General features: G+C 39.1%; 1 protein-coding gene across 1 annotated transcript in view; it reads left to right on the forward strand.

The window, feature by feature from the left end:
• Positions 1-343: 343 nt before the first annotated feature.
• IPO7 (importin 7) overlaps positions 344-22,638 on the forward strand; it is a 35,208-nt gene continuing 12,913 nt past the window's right edge. Inside the window, exons 1-14 of the mRNA XM_017810441.1 lie at positions 344-574; positions 9,478-9,559; positions 11,192-11,345; positions 11,654-11,812; positions 14,180-14,336; positions 14,991-15,080; positions 15,522-15,616; positions 15,725-15,809; positions 18,307-18,441; positions 19,012-19,111; positions 20,050-20,126; positions 20,426-20,542; positions 21,319-21,408; positions 21,918-22,083. Coding sequence (XP_017665930.1) covers positions 491-574; positions 9,478-9,559; positions 11,192-11,345; positions 11,654-11,812; positions 14,180-14,336; positions 14,991-15,080; positions 15,522-15,616; positions 15,725-15,809; positions 18,307-18,441; positions 19,012-19,111; positions 20,050-20,126; positions 20,426-20,542; positions 21,319-21,408; positions 21,918-22,083 — 1,591 coding nt within the window. The 5' untranslated portion in view covers positions 344-490. The remainder of the gene's footprint in view (positions 575-9,477; positions 9,560-11,191; positions 11,346-11,653; positions 11,813-14,179; positions 14,337-14,990; positions 15,081-15,521; positions 15,617-15,724; positions 15,810-18,306; positions 18,442-19,011; positions 19,112-20,049; positions 20,127-20,425; positions 20,543-21,318; positions 21,409-21,917; positions 22,084-22,638) is intronic.

Raw genomic sequence — 22,638 nt, forward strand, 5'->3', positions numbered from 1 at the left:
GCGACGGGGCCGTTCGTGCGGCACCGCAGCTCCCGAGGCGGGCGAGCGGTCGGCACCGCAGCTCCCGAGGCGCCCCGGGCTGTGCGGTCGGTCCAGCAGGGTCCGGACCGCATCTCCCGAGGCGCCCCGGGTAGTGTGGTTGGCCGGCTGGGACTGCACCTCCTGCGGCGCCCCGGTTTGTTCGGCCGGGACTGCGTCTGCCGGGACTGCGTCTCCCGCGGCTGCCCGGTTTGTGCTGCCGGCCGGAACTGCACTTCCCGCGGCGCCCCGGCTTGTTCGGCCGGGACTTCATCTCCCGCGGCGCCCCGCGGCGGGGCGGGGCGGGCCGTGCGGCGGAAGGGGCGCCGCTCCCGTCGGCGGCGGGGGCAGCTCTATCCGGGCCCTTGGCGCTCTCCCTTCCTTTCGCGCCGGCGGCCGCTGGAGGCGGCGGGTCCATGTGCGCTCGGCGCGGCCGCGGCTCCTGCCCTCCGCCCCCCGCGCTGCCCCCGCCATGGACCCCAGCGGCATCATCGAGGCCCTGCGCGGCACCATGGACCCGGCGCTGCGCGAAGCCGCCGAGCGGCAGCTCAACGAGGTGAGGGCGCCGCCGGGCCTGGGCCGGGGCCGCGGCGCTGGGGAGCGGGGCCGGGGCCGGCCCGGGAGAGAGGGAGCGGGCTGGGGACGCAGAAGGTCCCCCCGGCCCCCCAGCCCGCGGCCCCGGGCCCTTCCCGCCGGCCGTGTCCCGGCGGGCGCGGGCCGGGCCCGGCGCGCATTGTCCCCGCACATGGCAGCGGGGCCGGGCGGGGCTGCTCGGGCCGGGGGGCAGCGGCGGAGAGCGGCCGAGGCCTCCGTGCTTCTCCTGGCGGGAACGATTCTTCTCCATTGTCCTGGCACTCGGCCGGGAAAAGGGTGATCGGCAGAAGGGTGTAAACCCGGCCTTGGTGCAGGCCCGCGGTGGCTCGGGCTGGACCCAGCCCTGCCTGGGACTGTCTAAGGGACATCGGCCTGTGCGTGGGGAAGGCAGGAATTTGTCAGCGGGGAAGGAGGTAGCGAGGTCTGCATCACTTTACGAGCAGCGCAGCCCGTAAGAGTGGCCTGGGCTGAGTTCGGATTCAAATCTGGCAGCCTGGCAGTGTTTGGTGTTCCAGGTCCCCTGGACTGCGGGTTCGGCTGGGCTGCCGAGGTGGGTGTGCTTTCTGGGAGTATGTGGACACGTGTCCAGGGGAAAGACAGGGTTCCCAGCCCAGGTATGTCATGCTTTTAGGCTGCATTCACGTGTCAAACCGGGATATAAGAAAACCAGCAGGTCCTAGTTCCACAGGCTTCAATTTTGGAAGAAGATTGTATTTTTTTCCACTTAACCTCACCTGGCAGGGGAAAAACTTTATTGATAAGACACAGCCATGGGACTTGTAGACATTTAGAGAAAAAAAAAAGATATTCTAGTGTTTGACTCAGAGAAAAGGTGGTCTCTTGATGGAGGAGGTGAAGGATAAGCCAGTGTGGCAGCTCATGTGGTACCTGTAGTTGGCCTTTTCCACAAGCGTTTTTCTTTGTTGCTCTTAAGCAGACTTTGGCCCTGACAATACTAATTTAATGCAACAGATGTTCAGCAGAGCTTAGATAAAGGTGGGCCAAATGTTCTGCTGGCAGTGGAGAAACTTTCAAAAACTGAAAGTATGGCTTCTCAGATTATGAAAAAGTGTAATTAAGCCAAACTCTTGCATGTCATTTAATAAGTGAATGGAAAATAAATATTGGGTACATTTGAAATAGATAGCTGTAAAACTACTCAATGATTAATTGAGGTTTATATAAAGTAATTACTGTCTTTTCCATATACTCTGTTTAAAAGAATGTTAGTGTTTGTTATTTAAATCAAAAATTAACATAATGTAGTGGCCTATAAAGACAGTAATATCAATGAAATCTTAAGCTGGCCCCAAAATACAATTTTTTGCGTGTTCAATGAATGTCTATATATAGTAACTCGCTTGAAATCTAGTTATTTTCTGCAGGTACTGAGTTGCTGAAGGTGCAGGAAATTACCTTCACTGCCAGTCGAGGTCTTCAGCAACTGGCAAACTCTTGCATGAAGGATCGTGCTCGCAGGCAACTGGCTTTTGTGCGCACTTTGGAATCAGAACTCCATGGTCTGTGGTGTACTATACAAGTGCTAAATTGGCATAAAATCCAAATATCTGTGCTCCTTTAAAAACACCAGTTGTTACTGAACCAGCCTGTAAGAATTTGTTGTTGTTGGAAATGCGGCATCACTAATCTTTCACAGATACTTTGTGATAAAAAAATTTGCTAAACCCTAAATCTGTAAGCATTTGTACATACATATAGCTTTAGTTGCATGCATGGCCTTGGTTTTGCATAGGTTTGTTGAAGTCAGTTATGCATTTGCTTGCAGGATACTGGTTTAAATTTGTTGAATGTTAGGGCAATTCTGTTACCAGTTAATACTTTATTACAGGTACGGTGGTCTCTTGCCCTGTAAAGATGAGATTGTAACAGAGGTGCACACTGTTCTTGCACATGGCCAGGCTGCACAAGTATTTTTATAGTTTAATAGTTGTCCTTGGTTGACCTTTTAGTTTACCTTTAATTTGTCAGAAGTGCCTCTGTTGAGCTGATGAGTCTGGTTTTCAGCGGGATGGTCATTTTACCCTCCCAGAAAAGAAGGTGGTTCAGTCAGTAATTGATATTCCTGATTATCAGAAGAGTTAAGTATCTAGATCTGTCTTCATCATAGCCTATCAATCAACAAAGTTTCCACTGACTGGAGAAGGGGTGTATGGTTCTGGATTTGTCCAGGCTATGTTATTTTTCCTTTGACCTTGGCTAAGTCATGAATTGTTCTATTTCACTAAGTTTTATCAGTTTATATTACCTGCACATAAAATGCTGTGAGAACTTTTAAGAGTTGAGATAATATTACAAAGCAGGTATTCCAGTCTCTTTGGCTCACTGTGAAAAGAAGTTATTGGGAATGAGACCACTAGCTCTTGTGTCCAACAGCTTTCTCTCATTCTGGAATTTTCAGCTGATGAGGTACCCTGAGGTGTTCACCCATCTCTGTCCCTGTCTTACAGGGGAAAGCTGTGTTTTACCAGGGCTTAGAGCCAGACTCTTCAAATAAGCTACTGGAAAGCGGCAAGAAGATGTTGCTGCCTTTTGAGAAACAGTCTTTGTACTGCGTGTAAAAAGTGTTTCTCAGAAATGGTGATGAAAATAGATACTTTAACTACGCAGCTATGGAATGACACTCTGAAAATAATACACAGTGTTGTTTTATCTTTTAATATCAACATATTTATGAAGGTGCAGTTGCTAGATATTATTTTCCTTGCAGGTTTCTTCTTTGTAATTCCAGGGAATTTATGACTTAACTGTGATGTATGTCTTGTAAGTCTCTGAGGTTAACCTTGTTGTGTGAGCTGTTAGTATATCTTTTTAGACTAACAACCCAGTTTTTGTATCTGAGAATGTTTAGGGGAAAAAAAGAGCAATCCCCTATAACTCACCATTTTTTTAAGTCAAAGCCTAACAGAGTTTGTTTAGAAAAACATTATTCTGATGCTGTACTGAGAAGTGCCTTTCAGAAGTTACGTTTAGCTTTTTTATGTTCTGATATGAGTGACAGGGAAAGGCGAAAAAGGAAATCTTGTTGACTGGTCACCATAGCCGTCAGTTTAACAAAATGCAGTTGGGCCTAGTTCAGTGCCTTTCACTGCCTGCTTAATAGATACAAATGTCATAACGATGGAATGGTTATATTAAATGACTGGACTCTAAACTGCTGAGAGTTTTGGAGTGAAAGGTTATCAAAGGGGAAAAAGGAAGCTGCTTCTTACACAGTGCCCTTGAGACAGAGCTTTCCAAATGCTGAAGTGCTATGGATGCTTTAGGCCAGGTGATTATAGTGTTACCCCCATCGTTAATTTTTTGTTAACCTTTTCTAACTTGGTCTTCATGTATAACACCTGTGACTATATTGCAGTGTGAGAACAAGAGCAGAGCTTGAATTTCCTGGCTTTGATTGTCAGATCATGAGTTCTCTTTTGAAGTTGTTAGTGTGACATTTTGCCCAAAGTACTTAGTTATTTTCATTTCCCTTATACAGATGGAAGCCATCTATATATTTTGGTGTGTGCTAGGTGAGAGATGCTTTGGGAAAGGGTGTTTTTAAGCTGCGTGTGGCAAGGCTGGTCCAACACCAGGAATCCCCTTGGGGGCAGTAAGGAACCAAGGGAGACTTGTCTTCATTATGGAGAAGTTACATTCCCGGTGCAAGTTCCCCAGCACAAGGTAAAATCCGAGCAGACAAGGCCACTTGCCACTTTCTCATGACTTAGCAAATAGTTACTGTGTGTGCTTAGCAAGCCTCTGCTTGGAGCACGTTCCTTTTTCCGAGCAAATAGTCTTCCGAACTTGCAGCCAATATCGTGATGAAATGAGCATTAGGGAGGTTTGCAAGATCTGATAAGTGCGTGTGTATCTTTTGTGGACATCCAACTAGGTTTGCATATACATTGTAGCTGCAGAAGAGGTGGCAGAACTGGCTTGCAAAAACCTCAGGTCAGAATGACTTCCACACCTGCTGAGTTCTTAAAAGAGAATTGAAAGAGTGTTACAGGGCAGTTTGACGATTTAGCGTGGCCTTACAGTTCCTGACCTTACCTTTCTATAAAAAAAAACCAGTTTCAGCTCAGTATAATAGTTATGTGCACCCAGTCCTGTTGTGGCTAAGATCAAAAATTGCATGCAGATTTTTTTCAGAATTGGAATGATGGAGATGCATTGCATTTATATTTTTTTCAGCTACTTCACTTTAAAAATTTTGGCCTTTATTCACATGTGCTACTCTGAATAGCTATATAAATAACCTGTTCAGCAACATATAGTAAGTATTGTCCTTCTGTTTTGCTTTTTTGGCAACAGTAAAGGAGGTACCTATTGTAATGTGCCTGTTATGGTATGTCAAATTCCTGATGTCTGAGAAGAATGCATGGAGGTCTTTTTACCCAAGATGAAACCTGTTTTTATCGTTTAGTGACATACAGGCTTTGTGTGATATGAATAGTTCTGTTATTAAAGATGAATGTAACTTACTTTAGTGAGTATCATTACTGGAGGAAGAGTGCTTTTCTGTGTTATATTTAACTGTCAATAGTTCATATACCGCGAACTGGTCTCTTTAATGTTAACTTCAAACTTCATTTCTATTTTAGGTTATGTGTCTGGTATGTCACTGTTCTCAAAAGTCTGTTTTAGCACATGTCTAGCAAACCAACTCCGCTAGGAAAAACAGCAGAGGAATATGCAGAAAGATTGTATGTTCTGGAACAGTGATTGATATTAACAGACAGTGGTGCAAGGTTTGTGGTCTGATAGAACACATTCCTCAGCTAGCCAGGCTGCATAGCAAAGATTGCTCTTGGGAAAAGTCCCTGAATTCTCTGGCTCTTAGACAGCAAAGTCATACCAGTGACATGGCATGTTGGACGATTTGTAAGGGGGGAGGACTTGAGATGAGTTTTGGTTTTGTTTTTCTTTAAATGTTGAGTTACGTGTTGGAAAACTGACTTTGTGACAGAGCTACTTTTTAAAAAATATCATTTGTAGTTCTCTAAGGTTAATATTTATTTTTAAAGGGTATTTTTAAAAAGAGAGCAAGAGAATAAAAGACGAAGTTTTACCAAAGTCAGAACGTTAAAGTACTAGAAATTGTTTCTGTACTCCAGGCAGTTTAGAGTATGTGATATCCTGATTTCCCAATGCTGTGGGACTTCTGTGTAGAATGATAATTCTTGCCGGTGGCTCTCACTGAAGTGGCATCAGTGCACCTGATTCTTCTGGAGACTGGGGTGTGCATGGGCCAGCAGAATCCTCTGCATTCAGATAATTCCTTGGTAGGCCTTTAGTTAATCTTCATTTGTAGCTTACCTTTAGTAGAGTGTTCTGGTTAATTACATGCGCTGAACCCAAAAGCAAGTATATCTGTATATTTTTATAAAATACACATATGTACAATATACCATATTTTTATAGAATATGTACCTAAAATAGGTGTTTTTTTAGTATGGTTGGTTTTTTTTTAGCAGTGCTGTCAGTGAAGAGGAGCATGCTGTCCTGAGAGGCAGCCCTTTCTGGGGAGTAAAATTATTGAAGATGAAAAGAGCTGAAATGGATGTGGGTTCAGTATTTTTTAATGATATAGATACAAAAAGACACCTGTGTGGGGTCTTATTTTAGGTTCAGGGCTTTTTTTCCAGGTACCAGTAAAACATTGGATGTTCTTTTTAAGAGTAAAGCAGAGCAAGGGAGCAAGTGACCAGTTCCTGTAGTACCTGGGATTTCACCAGTCAGTACACACTTATCTTCATGGAAATGTCCCTACATTTTGCTTTCTCTGGAATCACCTTCCTGTCAGTGGCTTGGGGAAAGGAGGTCATTGTAAAGAGTGTGGAATTCCTTTCTTTTCCATTTAGAATGCATAGAAGTGTTAATGTAGCTCTGTGTGAATTTAGGTATTAACTGAATGGATTAAGAGGAGGCTTTGATTGGCAAGTACAAGGTATTTTACTTGTGCTACCTTATATTAAAAGCACAGATTATATCTGTCTGAATCTGCTTTGAACCACTAAACCTGATAAAGTAGCTCATCCTCATGGCTGGTGTCTGATGCTTCAGATGTTGAGGATGATACTTGTAAGATTTAAAAAAAAAACCAAACAACCAAAAAAACAGATAATGGTATAGGTATGATAATGTTTTGGTCCTGTCCTTTAAAACTATTCATAGTTCAAAGTGAAAATGTATTAATTCCACATAATAATATAATTTATATTTCTAGGGAGCTTCTGTAGCTTGCTATAGGCACAGACTCAGCCCTGGGTTTTTTTAAATGAAGAAAGGATCGTTCTTTGGTATTTTATTAAATTTCAGTGTGTGGCAGTTTGATACACTCCTGTCTATTTTTTGTTGCTTTTAAGACATGAGATTCTTTTAATTCCATTTCTTTTGTTTTTCCCATTAGTTTCATGATACTTCTTCAGCCTTTCCATATTTGTTACTGAAATTACTAGTTCTTATTAAAACAATGGTGGTCATTTATCATAGAAAAGCGAAAGGAATCCTTCTTATTTTGACTTTGCAAACGTGAAATACATTGTGAGATTTCACTACAGAAAAGGTATCTGTTAAATTTATAGTCCTTGTGGAAAGACAGCAGTTTGCTCTTTTAAGTCCATTTTATGCAGACTGATATGACCTTATTTGTAGGTGAGTTAAAGGTTGTCGAAACTGAAAGCTTTCTTCAAGTTCATAGCACGTTAAGTACAGGGGCACTTCCGCTGACATTAATGTTAAACATCTAATTGAGTGCTGTGCTGAAATAGGCTCTGATGTCATTTGGTATGTGTTGTGTCTATTAATGTGACTTAAGAAAAGAAGGAAGGAACTTAACGGACCTGGAGCTGTAGTAGAAATAAAACCCAACAAGTAAATCTTATTTTAAATTTATTTATTCAACTGTTTCTTGACAATTGAAAACTAATGCTGCTTTTTTTTTTTTTTTCCCCCTCTCATTTGAAAGTGTATTTGCTTTTTCTTCAGGACTTTGGGGATACCAGAGGCACGTGGGTCAGAAAGACGGGTGCTCATATTGCAGTGTCACTTACTCCCAGTTCATCAAATCACACTCTGCAAATAAACATTTCTCTTGGAGCAGGTGCCTGTGTTGCTTCTGGGTGTTCCCGAGCCTGTGGATTTGTAGTGCACAGGATGAATGTGTTCAACAACGTTTTAACATTTTGGGGAGATTCTTACGTCAAGTTCGTTCTTCATTTAAAATCTGTTTTAAATAACAGGAGGTAGAAAACAAGCCATACTCAATCAAATCTTAGTACAAATGTCATGTCCCGGGCTGTCCCTTCTACACTTGCTTATACTGGAACATACAGGAGATAACTTGCTAGGGAAAAGCTGGAGAGAAGATTCTGGTACTGTAGGAGTAGTGTTACACACTTAGGAGGAACGTTGACATAATTTCATGTTGTCAAAAGAGCTTTTGGTACTACTAAAAGAATAGAAAGACAATTCCTGGTTATTTCTCTTTATGATATTGGTTTGCTGCAATATCTGAGACAGCCATTTGTTTCTGATAAATAAATACTGTAATTTCAATGGTTCTCAAAGTATTCACTTACTTGCCTTATGTAGGGAGCAATAAACTGAGTAACAAGTAGGTAAGAGGTGTTCTCCTAGGAGTTTACCAGGTTAAATTATGTGGATCTATGCAGTTGTCTTTGATAGGGGAGCTGCAAAGAACATAGGAAACAATACTGACATGTAAGTGAAGATAAAACAGAAATGTATCTTGGCAATTTGAATCATGGAGTAATTAGGTTAGAAGGGAACTGTGCAGATATCTGGTCAAGCCCCAAGCAAAGCTGTTTGGAAGTTAGATGATGTAAATTGGGACTTGTCCAACTGAATATCTCACAGAATAAAGCCACACAGCCTCTATGGACAGGAGTTTCAGACCTTGGCCTCCCTTGTGAATTTTTTTCATATGTGTAAAATAGAGATTTCCCACTGTAACTCATGTCCATTGACTCTTAACCTTGAGAAAAATTATGTTGGCTTTCAGTTAAAAAAAGTAGAGTTAATTTTTAAGGATTGCAATTCACTTCTGCCAGCAAAATTAATTTAATGTCTCGAGTTCTTGTTGCTTGGGGAAGGTGGGTAAAGGATGCCGTAATAATGTTAAGGTTTGTTTCCTCATATTGAAAATACAATATGGTATTTATTGCATCAATGAAATTTCTCATTATTGTAAGAAAACGAACATGTTTTGTTTTCTTTGTAAGTGAACTCTTGCAAATCCTTGGGAAGTTGTTACTCTGGAGATGTGTTCCTGTTTGGGTCTCCCTGCTTTTGGTTTGCTTTTGTGTGGGTCTGCAGACAGTGCAGCAGTGGTCCCTTGAAGCTGGTTTTTCAGAAAGTTAGAACTGAGTTGGACAGGCTTACTTAAAGTTGGGCTTAGTTTTAAAACATAGTAACCATCTGTTTCTTAGCTTATTATATAATGAATTCATACCTTGCTAAAGGTCACTGTAAACTTGCTGCGCTTGGGTTTTTCTGGCTATTTAGGTGGTCTTGTTTCAAGTGTTTGTTCTGAATGGGGAATATGTTTGGTGACTGTGAAAGGCTGATTCCTGGAGCCTGTTCAGTGGTTTCTTCAACTCTGTTACCTTAAACGGTAGGATTTTTCCTCCCCCGTGCTGTCTTCAAAATACAGTGAGCACGAAACTTTGGAATGCTTTGGCCGATTAGCTGACTCCTGTGAAACTGTCTTGAGTTGCTGGTATCCTATTGATTGCATTACATCATTATAAAGATATTATAAAACCTAATGGGAGTATTCTAAAACTTAAGAAACTATGACTTAATAGTACTCTTTTTTTTTTTTTTTCCTCTCTACAGGCTCATAAGTCAGTGAACTTTGTTTCAACCCTGCTTCAGATCACCATGTCCGAGCAACTGGATTTACCAGTGAGACAGGCAGGCAAGTTTCCGAGGGTTTTTTTCTTTGTATCTACCTCAGTGGTGCATACACACAAGTACACATGCAGATACTGTTAAAGAATTCTAATGGTTTTAATCTCAAACGCTCAAAAATTGGGAGTTGCTCGAATTACAGTCATCATGTCCTATTATCTGGCACCATACTCTGAATAGAGAAGACAGAAAGAAAAGGTGTCTGGCTCTTGAGTGATTGTTCCCCTTTATCTCTAGTGAATAATGGTCTTTGGGGGAACAGAAAGGTTTATGATGCTGATACACTTGGTCCAAGGAGGTAATTTAACCTTGTACTGATAGTGCTAATGTTTTCAGCATATTGAGTGGAAGAAAACAAATCATGTCTCTTGGAACCCTGCTTATTTGCACGGGAGCCATCAGTAAAATTGATGTTGAATATTGACAACTCCAGACACCATCTTAAATCTTCTATAAGTACTTGATAGAGGTTTTTCCGACTGGTCAGGAAGTGTGACCTTGATCACTTACTTGGATCTTCCATGTAGTAGACTGCTCTAAGTTGTAGCATAAGCTTAACTTGCATTTTTATCGTATTGTTTGGGGGTGCCATTCAGATGATGACTCAAAAAGGTTACTGCTTAACATGTATAAAATGCAATAAAAGGGGAAGGTTTGCAAACAACCTCTGAAATTTCACACTCCTCCATGTAAGCCAATTAAAACCCAAAGCATTCTGGGGAGAGTGGGGATGGCTCATACAAGGCACAGCTTACAAACAGCGTGTGTTTGCAAAGCAATTAATGGCATGATAAATCCCACTGAGGGCAGACTGAAGTCTGCATCACTTCAGTCTTGTAATAGCACAGATCTGCTGAGTGTCCCTTAACCTCTGCAGACACTTTCAGAAACCCTTTGGTTTCTGAATCTTCAAAAAGTGCATATGAGATTCAGGAAAAGAAGTGGCTTTATGGATTTGTATGTAGAATTAGATTAATAGTAACTGTTATTAGTTTGCCATTTGAGATTTCCTGTTGCATTTTAGAAGTACTTTTCTGAGTGCTGTAATTTATATTCTGCCACACAAGCAGTTTGGGTTTGGTTGTCAAATGGTAAATGGAGGCATTTGTGCCAGCAGCCTGATTGCTACAAATTGATGTGGCCCATAACCTTGGTATAAAGGAGCTCTGTTTCTCTTTAGCATTCACTCATCTGTCACAAACTTAATTAGATTTTTTTTGCTTACGGGGGATGTTTGAGGTCATCATTAGCAGTGATTAGCTTTGTTTTAATGAAAATCCTGAGAAAATAATTATAAAGGATTTTTCAGAAGCATGTTGCTAAAATGTTCCACAACTGTCTGGATCACAGATACAAGCAATACTTTAAGTATTTTTATATGAAAACACATTCTTTACAAAACTAAAAATACATCACAGTAAATGTGTAAAAGAGTATCAACTTAGTAAATTATTAGGCTAATACTTTAGTAAATTATTAGGTTAATACTTTACATGGTTTATGTATTTCTCCTACTCAGAAATGGTCAATGATTTCGTAGTTTCCATCAGTTTTGTTTTAATAAAGATTTGTTTGCAAGATGTTTGTTTGTTTTGTACTTCGAATGGCTGTCAGCTGATTTGCCACTTTTGTCTCACAGGGGTTATCTACTTGAAAAATATGATAACCCAGTATTGGCCGGATCGTGAAACTGCACCAGGAGAGATCCCACCTTACTCCATCCCAGAAGAAGACAGACATTGTATTCGTGAGAATATTGTAGAAGCCATTATCCACTCTCCTGAGCTGATCAGGTGAGCAGTTTTAGCCTCTCTATGAATTGCCTGTGGATTCTGACTGTTGGGTGCTAAGCATCATTGTCATACACTGTGTATCCCAAGCATAGAATTAATGTAGATGGAACAACAGTTTTCAGCTTGTGTGGCATATAAAAATTTAAGGTTCCTGAAATGGCGACTATTAAGCAGAAAGTACAGAACCTAAACGTTCCAAACAAAACTTAAAGTTAAGTATGGACAATACTCACTGTTTAAACACTACAAGAATATTACTAAAATAATAGTAGTACCTGAAATTTAATTATTGTGCCTTTGATTTCTAGAGTACAACTTACTACTTGCATTCACCATATTATCAAGTATGACTATCCTAGTCGCTGGACTGCAGTTGTGGAGAAAATTGGATTTTATCTCCAGTCTGACAACAGTGCTTGTTGGCTTGGAATTCTTCTTTGTCTTTATCAACTCGTGAAAAACTATGAGTAAGTTCTTTCTACCATAAAACTCAGCAGAATTATTATATTGGTGTGTATTCTTTATATTCTCTATGGATATTGTAACCATATAGAATTGTCTGTGGGACTGCACAAAGGTGATGGAAATCTAATTTGAGCAAATATTCTTAAATACTTGCTATGCAGATGTTGGCTCATGTATCTTCTCCACTAAAATTACAGAAAAATTGCCTTCATTAAAGGTTTGAGATCAGAAAAAAAGAGAGTGTTTTAAAGCCTTCACTTGGTAGTTGTTTTTTATGGATTGATAGCAGTAGGAAAGTCTGCTCAAAATCCAAAATAACTTTTGCAGACAGTTATTATCTAAACTAGGTTTAAACTCGGTGACAAGAAACATATGAAAGTTTCAAAGAGTGAAATCTTGAATGTCAGGAAGCTCAGAATTAGTTGACTGTCTTTGGAATGATGACTTTGATAGCCTCATCCAACCCATCAGGATACTTTTATCAAAGCCCACTGTGCTCTTATATCAAGGCATTGGACTGGGATACGTGAATGTTCTTGGCTCGGTATCTGTGTCTGCTCAGAGCTTTAAAGTTGATGTTGCACTTTGAGAAGCTGTGTGGGGCTTGGCTGCTGCTGCTGCTGCTGCCGTGTAGGAAGCTCATTTGAGCTGGGTCACAGAAAAGGACAGTCCTGGAGCCAGGGAATTGTAGTAGTGGAACTGATGGAATCCCATTCTTTTGAAGCACTGGAATGCATAATGTTTCTGTTTCAGGTGTAAGCCAGGTGACTTCCACTTCCTCAATAATACTTTTACAGGAATGCTATAAAGACCTTTGTAATGTGGGAGTTTCTTTAGTGGTTAAACGTTGCAAGTCCTGCTAGGAAAGGAAAGCAGACCAATTTCTCACTTGATTTTCTGTTTAGACATCTTGAACCAAGTATGCTGCAGAGATCTGTGAGATATAGATCGTGAAGTGTTCACTGGTAGTGTATTATGATGATAGCAGTCCTTGTTTGGGGAGGAATTCTGATCTGAGCACAGCCATTGTGTGATCAGCTAAGGTAACGGGTGTGTCTGTAGTCTTAGCTGATCAAACACTTCAGCTGAGGCCAGGAACTGCTCCTGCTTGTTCAGCTTTTCTGGTGAAGTCAACAGGGGTCACTTCCATGTCGCAAATCACGTAGGAACATGCACATTTCAGTGTGTAACAGTATGACTGCAGGCACATCTCTGTGAAATTTTTTAATTCAATATGTAGCTATTGAATTTTTTTTTTTTTCTTACTGTGGAAGGTAAATATCTTGGGGCTTTTCATCATTTTTTTTTTCTCCAAATTTAACCAGCAAGATCAAATGGCTGCTGTTTGCATAGCCACTTCTGGTTTTTTTTGATTGTGTCTTGTAGAAATTAGAAACAGAGTTTTCCTAAGCAACATTTAATTTAGGTTTCTGTTTCAGAAAATGCATGGAAACTGTATTATTGAACAGGATTTTGGAGCTCAGTGTTTTGTAGTAGTTTTTACAGAACATGCCATCTGGCAGCAGATTGAGCAGTCTTTATCTTATATATTTCTGAAAATTGGCACTGTTTAAGAAGCTGAGCATTGATATTTAGTATTAGTGAAAAGTCTAGACCAAAACCAAACCAAAGCCCAATCCTGTAGCCCAAAAATGTCCCAAGAGTATAACAGCATGAATTGCTTAATCAAAAAATAAAGCTGTACAATCTTGAAGTGATATTTTACCTTGTTGTTGTCATCACCAGTAAGGACAAGATCCTGTTCTGCTGTGGTAACTCTTGAGTCAATAAGGACTTTCTTGTTTTAAGGTTAAAACTTGGGGCAAAGATTTCAAAATGCAGCTTTGTTTCCTTTCAGGAATTTTGAAATGTTTGAGAAAGGAAATGGAGCCTTGTTTTCAGCACAGGCAAACTGTTGGAGTGTCACCAGCACAGGAGGGTCTGAGGCATTAATTCAAGGGTGGTTGCAATCAAAGCCTGCTCTGAGTCTGCCCCATATGGCCTTAAAGGCTCCCTTCTCTGCCAGATTGTTGGATTTGGGCAAATCAGTAATAAGATATGTGAGAGACATCAGTGATAGACTGAGAGACTTCACAGTTTACTTTCTTCAATGTCACTGAAGTGATCTAGCTCCTGCAAATATTTTGATAAATTGTGAGCTCTGATAAATGTATTTCTCAGCTGTAGTACTGTCTGGCCATAGCTTTATTTCAGATTCTGTTATAAGAAATGTCTGGGGGTCTTTTTTAAATCACATGTTGTTACAAACTGTCGTATAACCTACTTGTGTCTACACTGGGGAAAGGTGGACTTTTAAAATTTGAAAGCTATGTGAAAGATCTACAAAACTAGTTTGTTCTTCTCTAAAGGTACAAGAAACCAGAGGAGCGGAGTCCTTTGATAGCTGCAATGCAACATTTTCTTCCAGTTCTGAAGGATAGCTTCATTCAGCTCTTGAATGATCCATCAGATCAGTCTGTCCTCATCCAGAAACAGATTTTCAAAATATTTTACGCCCTTGTCCAGGTAAAAAAATAAACTTTTTACATACTCGATCAATAATTTAAATTAAAGCATTATGCTTTTCCTTAAAATAGTAAGTGACACAAATATTACAATATTAGATTACATCTGAATCATTTCCCTACTAGTCAGCTCTGTGAATCACAAGTTTCTGGTATGTTTGATTGTCTTGTGCTTTTACTTTTGTACAGTGCTATTCCTGGTTGGCATTAGATAGATACAATTAGAACTTGCACATGCCATCCTCTAAGATAGTTTACTGGAAAACCAATTAGAAAACCAGTTTTCTAAGGACAGATTGTGGAGGCCAGTCTACATAGAATTACCAGTGTAAATAACCAGTTTGGAATGAAACTGTTCATATGCTGTTTAATGCTTCAGAAATTAGTGTAACATCCATTTAAGTAGTGTTTTAGCATTGCATAAACAAAACTTAACTGGAACAAAGACCTCTAGCACCTTTGAAGATATTTGGGATATAGGCTTAGGTTTTGTTAAGTTCTTAAGCATGATTTTCCAGGTAAATTGCTAATCTTTCATGATAGCTAAGTGTAGGCAAAGACTTGAAAGCTAAAATTCAAACTGTGAAAGTAACATAAATTATTTTTCATTGCTTTATAATAAATGTTCTTTTTATTTTATTTTTTTTATAATAAGTATACATTACCTTTGGAGTTGATAAATCAGCAAAACCTGACGGAGTGGATAGAAATCCTGAAGACTGTTGTTGATAGGGATGTACCAGCTGTAAGTGGCTTTTGGCTATTTACCTCTTTAAGCTTAAATATTTTTCATTTATGTCAATGTTAGAAATTTTAACTATGTAGAAATTTCTACATTCTTTTTGCTCTAAAGATGCCCATAAAATTAAATAAACAAAAAAATTAAGCTTAAATGGGGTGTTTTAAACTTGACTAGACAAAGTTTGAAAATATGTAGCTTGTATGGGAGTTCTGTTGTTTTCAAATTGTAGGAAAGCTTATTTTGGCTTCTTTTTTCAAAAACTGATCAACCATTTACGTGGCATATATTATGGGACATAGTTTTAGATATGCTGTACTTCATACTTATATTAAATTAAAAGTGCAAATGGCAGGTTAAAAGCAACATATAGTATATAGTTGTTCGAATTACATATAATTTGAACTCTTTGTGAGTAGTTGGTGAATATTCTTTTTCTTCCTAAAGGAAACCCTTCAAGTTGATGAAGATGATAGACCTGAGTTGCCTTGGTGGAAATGCAAGAAGTGGGCTTTGCATATCTTAGCTAGGCTTTTTGAGAGGTATTTTCTCTTCCATTTGTATTTAAAAAACAAACAAACAAACAAACAAATATTCAAGTCAGTAATATTGCTGCACCCTTGAGTTCACATATTTACTTCTAATTCTAGGTATGGAAGCCCTGGCAATGTTTCCAAGGAGTACAATGAGTTTGCTGAAGTGTTCCTGAAAGCCTTTGCTGTTGGTGTTCAGCAGGTAAGAAACACTAAATGGAGGGGTAGTAGGATAAGTTTAGATTCAGTGGTAATTTCTTCCTTATTTATTTTCTGAAAAGGCTTCTTGCTCTTCTTCACCATTTTTTTTTCAAGCACATTAGTATGGAGAGCACTGATGTCTGTGGGTAAAAATAAAAGAATGATTAAAGAAAGTATCCATCCACTTTCCACTAACAAGCCCTCAGATGAGCTTCAGTCAAATGTTACCAATTTCTTCCTCCCTGAAAGAGATGGGTATAATATTTATGTGGTGTCATTCACCTTCAGACCTACCTATTTAACTCTGATACAGTTTTTCTTTGACTCAAAGTCAGTAAGTACTGAGCTTTCAGCCTTCTGCAAAAGCCTGATCAAGCAGAGGCTCACTTACAAACAGGTTAAGTCTGATGGTTCCTTTCCACTCGTCTCCCTGTTTTGGGGTTGCCACTTGTGCTGTGTTTTAGGGTCTGTTATTTAGAAACCATCTTTTGGACTAAAGCAGTTTCTAAGCTGATGTATGAATGTTATGCCAAACTGTCCTTGATTTACCTTTATTGGAGTAATTTCATGATTCACAAAGTGCTGACAGATGGCAGCAACCTACAGGTTTTTCTGAAGAGACAGAATGGATTGGTCGGGCAGAAATTGTCATCTCCCTCTCTTGCAGTGTGTGTGTTTAAAGTCAGTAATTTGAACTTTTTGAACTGGCAAGGAAGTTCCCTTCAATGTTGGGAAGTTTTTTGATCTGATTCTTTTGCATGTACTGCTGACTTTAGTTCTTTTGGAAGTTTATTTATAAAAAAACTTCAAGTAGTCTTTGTAAAAGTTCCTTGTATTTGGCTCATAAATACATTTATTTTAAGGTGATTAGGTTGTAAATGTAAATAGAATATTAATTTATTAAAATCTCACAGAGAAGAATGTTTTCTTCAAAGCCTTGATCTGAATCAGAAGAAGAGTTCTTCAGTTTGTTTTCTTACCTTTATTTTCTAATGAAATTAGACTACAGGACTTTAAAAGGAGAAAAGTAGGGAAAGTATCTCCTAAATACGTGTTTTTTGGAGGTCATCCAAAGTGCAGAAAACATTTGTCACATTGAGTGTTGGGAAATATATCCCAACATTCTACTCAGACAACTGCTGTCAGCGTCGCCTTCTGAGGTGCTCATCTGTCACCTGTAGATGACATCAGACAGATAATTATTACATGTTCTTTAAGGCCTCACTGGTTGCTTTGCTCTTCCAAGACAAAATGAAGTTCTGACAAAAGGCTATGAGCAAAAGTAGTCTTTGGAAAGATAAATTTAAACAGTTCAACAAAATACTTTCTTTTTCTCTGCATTCTCTTTGAATCAGATTTGATCCTTACTGTTACTGCATCTAGGAAACATTAAAAATTCTGGTATTTTAAGAAAACCCTGGTTGTTCCTCGGCACTGTTACAGAATTTTATTTTATTTGCCCTGGAGCATCCATCCCATGTCCTGCTTTTCCTCACTGTGATTCTTAAACCTTTTGTTAATCTTTCAATATCTTTACTTATTGCATCTAAATCATGAAACTGCTTAGATCTGTGAAAAGAGGGACAAAACCACTTGTCCCAAGTAGCATGGCTGCAAAGACCATTTGTTAGGCCTTTGCTCTCTCCTCATTTCCAAAGACTATTCCCCATCGCTGCATTGACTAATGATGACTTTGGACTTTTTAGTGTGGTGTTCTGCTACACTGGAGAATATTTCTTAAAAAAAAACCCAAACAAACACAAAAACCCCAAGAAACCACATTCTTCTCAAACTGTATAAACACTTCCACAAAGAATATATATCTTAAATTCAAGTTTGCTGAAGACTCTTTGCATTACCAGTACAAACCTCCCCAGTGAGCTGTAATTTAATTACTATCCATGGTCCCAGGTCCATTTCATGTCCTTATTGTGGAGAGCCATGGACTTTTAACAAAGGTAAATCCCTGTGAGTAGTTCTGCATGCCACCTCAGGAGAAGAATTGAGGCCAGGAAGCCAAAGGGAGAGGCTGGCTGATCATTCTTGACACACATCCATTCTTCACTCTGCATCATTGCCGTGAGGCCGCACATAGGCAAGAATCAGTAGACTGTGGGAGTGTAGAGTGTTTGACAAATCCAGTGGCTGGGCATGAATTTCTGCCCCCCAAAGAGTGGCAAGATGGAATAATAAACCTCCAAGGGAAGGGCCCCTGGAGTATGGTGGTGATGAATTAGTATGTGTGGTTTATCTTATTAAAGGATTATATTTTTAAAAGATGTGCATGCAGCACCTGATATGAGCTGCAAATTGCCTTATAAAATTAACAATGACATTTGGTAGAAGGATTAGTCAGTACCCATTTTAGTCTAATGAATAAAGAGGGGGATTTTGCTCAGTTTAGGGGGGTTCTTATGTAGGCCTGTGAGGGAGGGTAGAATTGTGGTTAAAATGGTCTGTGCTCGGGGTAAGCTATTGATGAGATCTGATTTTTCTAGGTGTTGCTGAAGGTGCTGTATCAATACAAGGAGAAGCAGTACATGGCTCCCAGAGTTCTGCAGCAGACGCTGAATTACATCAATCAAGGAGTGTCACATGCAGTCACCTGGAAGAATCTGAAACCTCATATTCAAGTAAACCATTTTTGGAGTTTAATACTTGGTGACTCAGTAGTACATTAGTCAGTCTATTGTACGGAGTTTCTACCCTTGCTAGAATTCACATTTCAGGGAATTCTCATGCAAATTGCTGGTGGAAAGAGTTTAAGCCTGCTTGCTGAAGGTTACCTTGATACGTGAACAAAGCCAGCTAATTGCATTTTTGTTATCTCTCCTTTGTGCTTTAGTATATTAAGGATTACAGTGTAACACAGCAACACAACAGATTTGGAGATGGTGTTAGCTACTGAATTTATGGCATTGAATTATCTCCACATACATCCAGTGGAGATATTCCACAGTGGAGTGGAATTATCTCCACATATCATCCAGATCCAATGTAATATCTTGTGTTGTATTGTAACTCTACCTAAAGGTAAAAGATCTTTTTGGTGAACTACCACATAAAAGCCACTACATCCAAATAGTTTTAGAATGTTAGCATGTTGTACGAGGAAATGACAGGATGGACAAAATCTGTGAAACACGGGAGAGAATATAGAGGTTGATTGAGAAGTGCTAACCTGTTTTCATTTTTTATTTCAGGGAATTATCCAAGATGTTATTTTTCCATTGATGTGCTATACAGATGCTGATGAAGAGCTTTGGCAAGAAGATCCATATGAATATATTCGCATGAAATTTGGTGAGAATTTGAAATCTACTTGTGTTAAAATATGATTTCGTGCAAAGATGGGATTTTTTAGGGGTTCTTTTTTGCTGAAAGCCACCACTATCGAGGACACAGGAGTTTTTGCCCTCATAGAAGTATTTAATTTTTACAGTTACAAAATTTTTGTTACAAGTCAAACAGTCCAGGTCTTGCTAACAATAACTACATAATTTTAATGTTACTAAAAGGTTATGCTTTACAACAGCTAATATTCCAGGCCCTGGATTTCTAATGGTCTTATGTAATTTCACGTGGCACAGATCAGAACAGATTCACCCCAATGGTAAATCAAATGTTATGGGGTAAGCCTGGTGTTCCAGACTTGTCAGATTTCACCTCCTGTGGCTTGTTGGGGTTTACTCTGAGTCCTTCAAGGCTGGGGAAGAAAGAAATATTTCAGACTTCCTGAACAAATTCTTCCGTCCACTAGGACTGTTTATGTGGCTAGAACATGGGGTCTTGAGAGGTTTGGGAGTTTTTATACCTCAGTTCCAAGGCACAGACCTGTAAACACTACAGGTATTACACAAGGGTCTGATAATCCTCTTCTGCAGATAAATAAGAAACTGAGCATTTTCTAACTCAATTAATTCTGTGTGCTTGCCTATAGAGCAAATAACATAAATGGTTAAAACTTGACCAGTGCAACTGCTTCTACTGTTTCAAAAGATTTATCTTAATAAGAAAGACGCACAATTCCAAATTAGACATATAGAGCCAGTGATCATGAAGAACATGAAACATGTATCCAAACATCTGTTACTCTTTGGTCTTGGAATATCTGTAGCAAGAAAGCACTATTAACCACCTGAAAGGAAAATTATTGCTCTTTTGTTTCATATTAAATACATTAGGATCATAAAATGTAGTAAAGGACCAACATTTATAACTGTTACATGTTTACTTAACAGATGTATTTGAAGACTTCATTTCTCCAACAACTGCTGCTCAGACATTATTGTTTACATCCTGTAGTAAAAGGAAAGAGGTAAGCTGTTCAAGGATTATACTGAAATACAACACTAGCTAAATTCAGTTTATTTGATGAAAGAGCTATTAATAAAAGTTTTACTTTTCTGCTCTCATATCGTAGTACACTAAAATTTTTAATTTCGACTTTATTTTGTGCTGGTCTATTTGTGCTGTGCGTTTATATCAAAGACATAAAACATCACCAAAAGTCCAGACTTGGAGCAGATTATTAGATATTTAGGCATTTCAGAGCACTGAGAGTGGTATGTGAGATGATTGATTGGAATACTTTGACTAACCTTACATGTAATCCAGGTCCTGCAGAAGACAATGGGCTTTTGTTATCAAATCCTTACCGAGCCAAATGCTGACCCTCGTAAGAAAGATGGTGCTTTACATATGATTGGTTCTTTGGCTGAAATTCTCCTAAAAGTAAGTGTAAAAATCTGGTAGTTCTTTTGGTTCTTTTTTTCCCCCCTTCTTTCTTTTCTTGGACATACAATGTCTTAGAAGAAAAGCAAATAGCAATTCGTGCTCACAAGTTTCTGAATTGCTGCCAGGTGTTTTTTTAGATGTTGAACTTAATTGTTTTGGGTTTGTTGTCATCTTATTTACTCAAATTTTATAGCTCATGTTCAAGTTCAGATTATTGTTTTAAGTTCCTTTAAGTTCTGTGCTTCTAGTGAGAATTACTACACCATTTTCTGTGCTATGCTTAACTACATTCCCTTTTTTGTGGAAGGAAGGAGAAAACATTCAGTGAGAGGTTGTTCATTTAATGAGCTTTTTTTGTGTATAGAAGAAAGGAAATAAAATGAAATCAGTAACCTTGCTCAGTTGGAATGGTAGCAAAAAAGATGCAGAGTATGGACTTGTATTTGGACCACAGCTCTAAGTTTCCCTGACCGCTTTTGCTTTTGATGCCAGAGCAATGTGCTGCCATTTGAAAGGTGTCTCTAGGGATCAAAAAGGGCAGGGGAAAAAAGGTGTCACTATTTTGACTGAAAATCATAAAAATCCATGTGGGATCCAAGTTTAATTACTATAAAGGATTTCATTGTTGCATAATTGACTTTATTAAAGGGATAAATTTGAAATCTGACGGTTTTGTTCAGACTTTTATCATGTGAATTTTTTTTTTTACTGGATTAGAAATACATTTTTGTGTACAGTTTTAAACTGATGTGCTTCTATTCATATTTTGACAGAAAAAGATCTATAAAGACCAGATGGAATATATGTTGCAGAATCACGTTTTCCCTCTCTTCAGCAGTGAGCTGGGTTACATGAGAGCACGGGTAAGAAAGTGTGACATTTACTGTTAAGGTACACTGTCTGTTCCAGCTGGAAGATTCAGGAATCTTTAACTTTTTCCCTCTAACAAATGCTCTCTTTTAGCACCTTTTAAATTGTGCACTTATTTCAGACATTTGTATCAGTCTGTGTGTGATTATAGTTACTGTGTCGTTTTAACTTGGCTGCAGCACTGTGTGCACAGTTTTCCATCTGTGTCTGGTGGTAGGGTCTATTTGTGTTTTGCATGTAGACTGTACTGCTCACACAAAACCTGTGGCCAAAGATGAACTTGAGATCATAGTACTGGTCTAGTGATGTCTGAAGGACGAGCCTCCCACTGACCAGCCTCCACACTCTCAAACATCTTCATTATTGTATCTTTCTTGTCTTTATTCAACAGTAGTTGTACTTCAGATTCAATGATTTGCGTAGGTTATGAGTACACATGTAGTTGATAATCCTGTTCTCAGGTTTTGCAGCTCTGAATTTGTTCAATGTGGGTTTTCTTCAGGCTTGTTGGGTTCTTCATTACTTTTGTGAAGTCAAATTTAAGAGTGACCAGAATCTCCAGACAGCCTTAGAACTCACAAGACGGTGTCTGATCGATGACAGGGAAATGCCTGTGAAAGTGGAAGCTGCCATAGCTCTTCAAGTTCTCATCAGTAACCAAGAGAAAGGTAAGGTAGCCCTCCTTCCTTACAGCTACAGCAAGCTTTAATGGAACAAGTGTTAACATTGTGGTGCTCAGGCAGACTCATTCTCTTCTTTCCTGATGTTAATTTACTTTTTGTAATTATAATTTGTAATCATCATAATTTTTCAGCTGGGAAATTTTCTATTGTTTTATATAAATAACATTGTAAATTACATTCTAAGACATTAAAATTATTATAACATTATAAACAACAACTTCATGGTACAGTAAATCCAGTGTTACAGCACCTAATAATTGAATCAGAAGTACAGTGGCAATGTAAGCACATCTGTCTCAGCGTATTCTTGTTAAAATTTATTAAAAAAAAAAACAAACTATCTTTATCCTGACAGGTTTTATATGGCTTAGTATTCCTGAAGCTGACATAAAAGCCAGAAAGCAACCATAAATTCTGTATTTAATACCTTAGGTAATTTGACAAAAATGTGTATGTACCATTCCTGTGGAATTAACATTTGCATGGAGAAGTAATCTTGCATTCTATAAAGACTGCAGAGCTCTGGTTTTCATACTTCAG

This window comes from Lepidothrix coronata, unplaced genomic scaffold (assembly GCF_001604755.1).
Source record: "Lepidothrix coronata isolate B3197 unplaced genomic scaffold, Lepidothrix_coronata-1.0 Scaffold1, whole genome shotgun sequence".
NCBI lineage: Eukaryota > Metazoa > Chordata > Aves > Passeriformes > Pipridae > Lepidothrix > Lepidothrix coronata.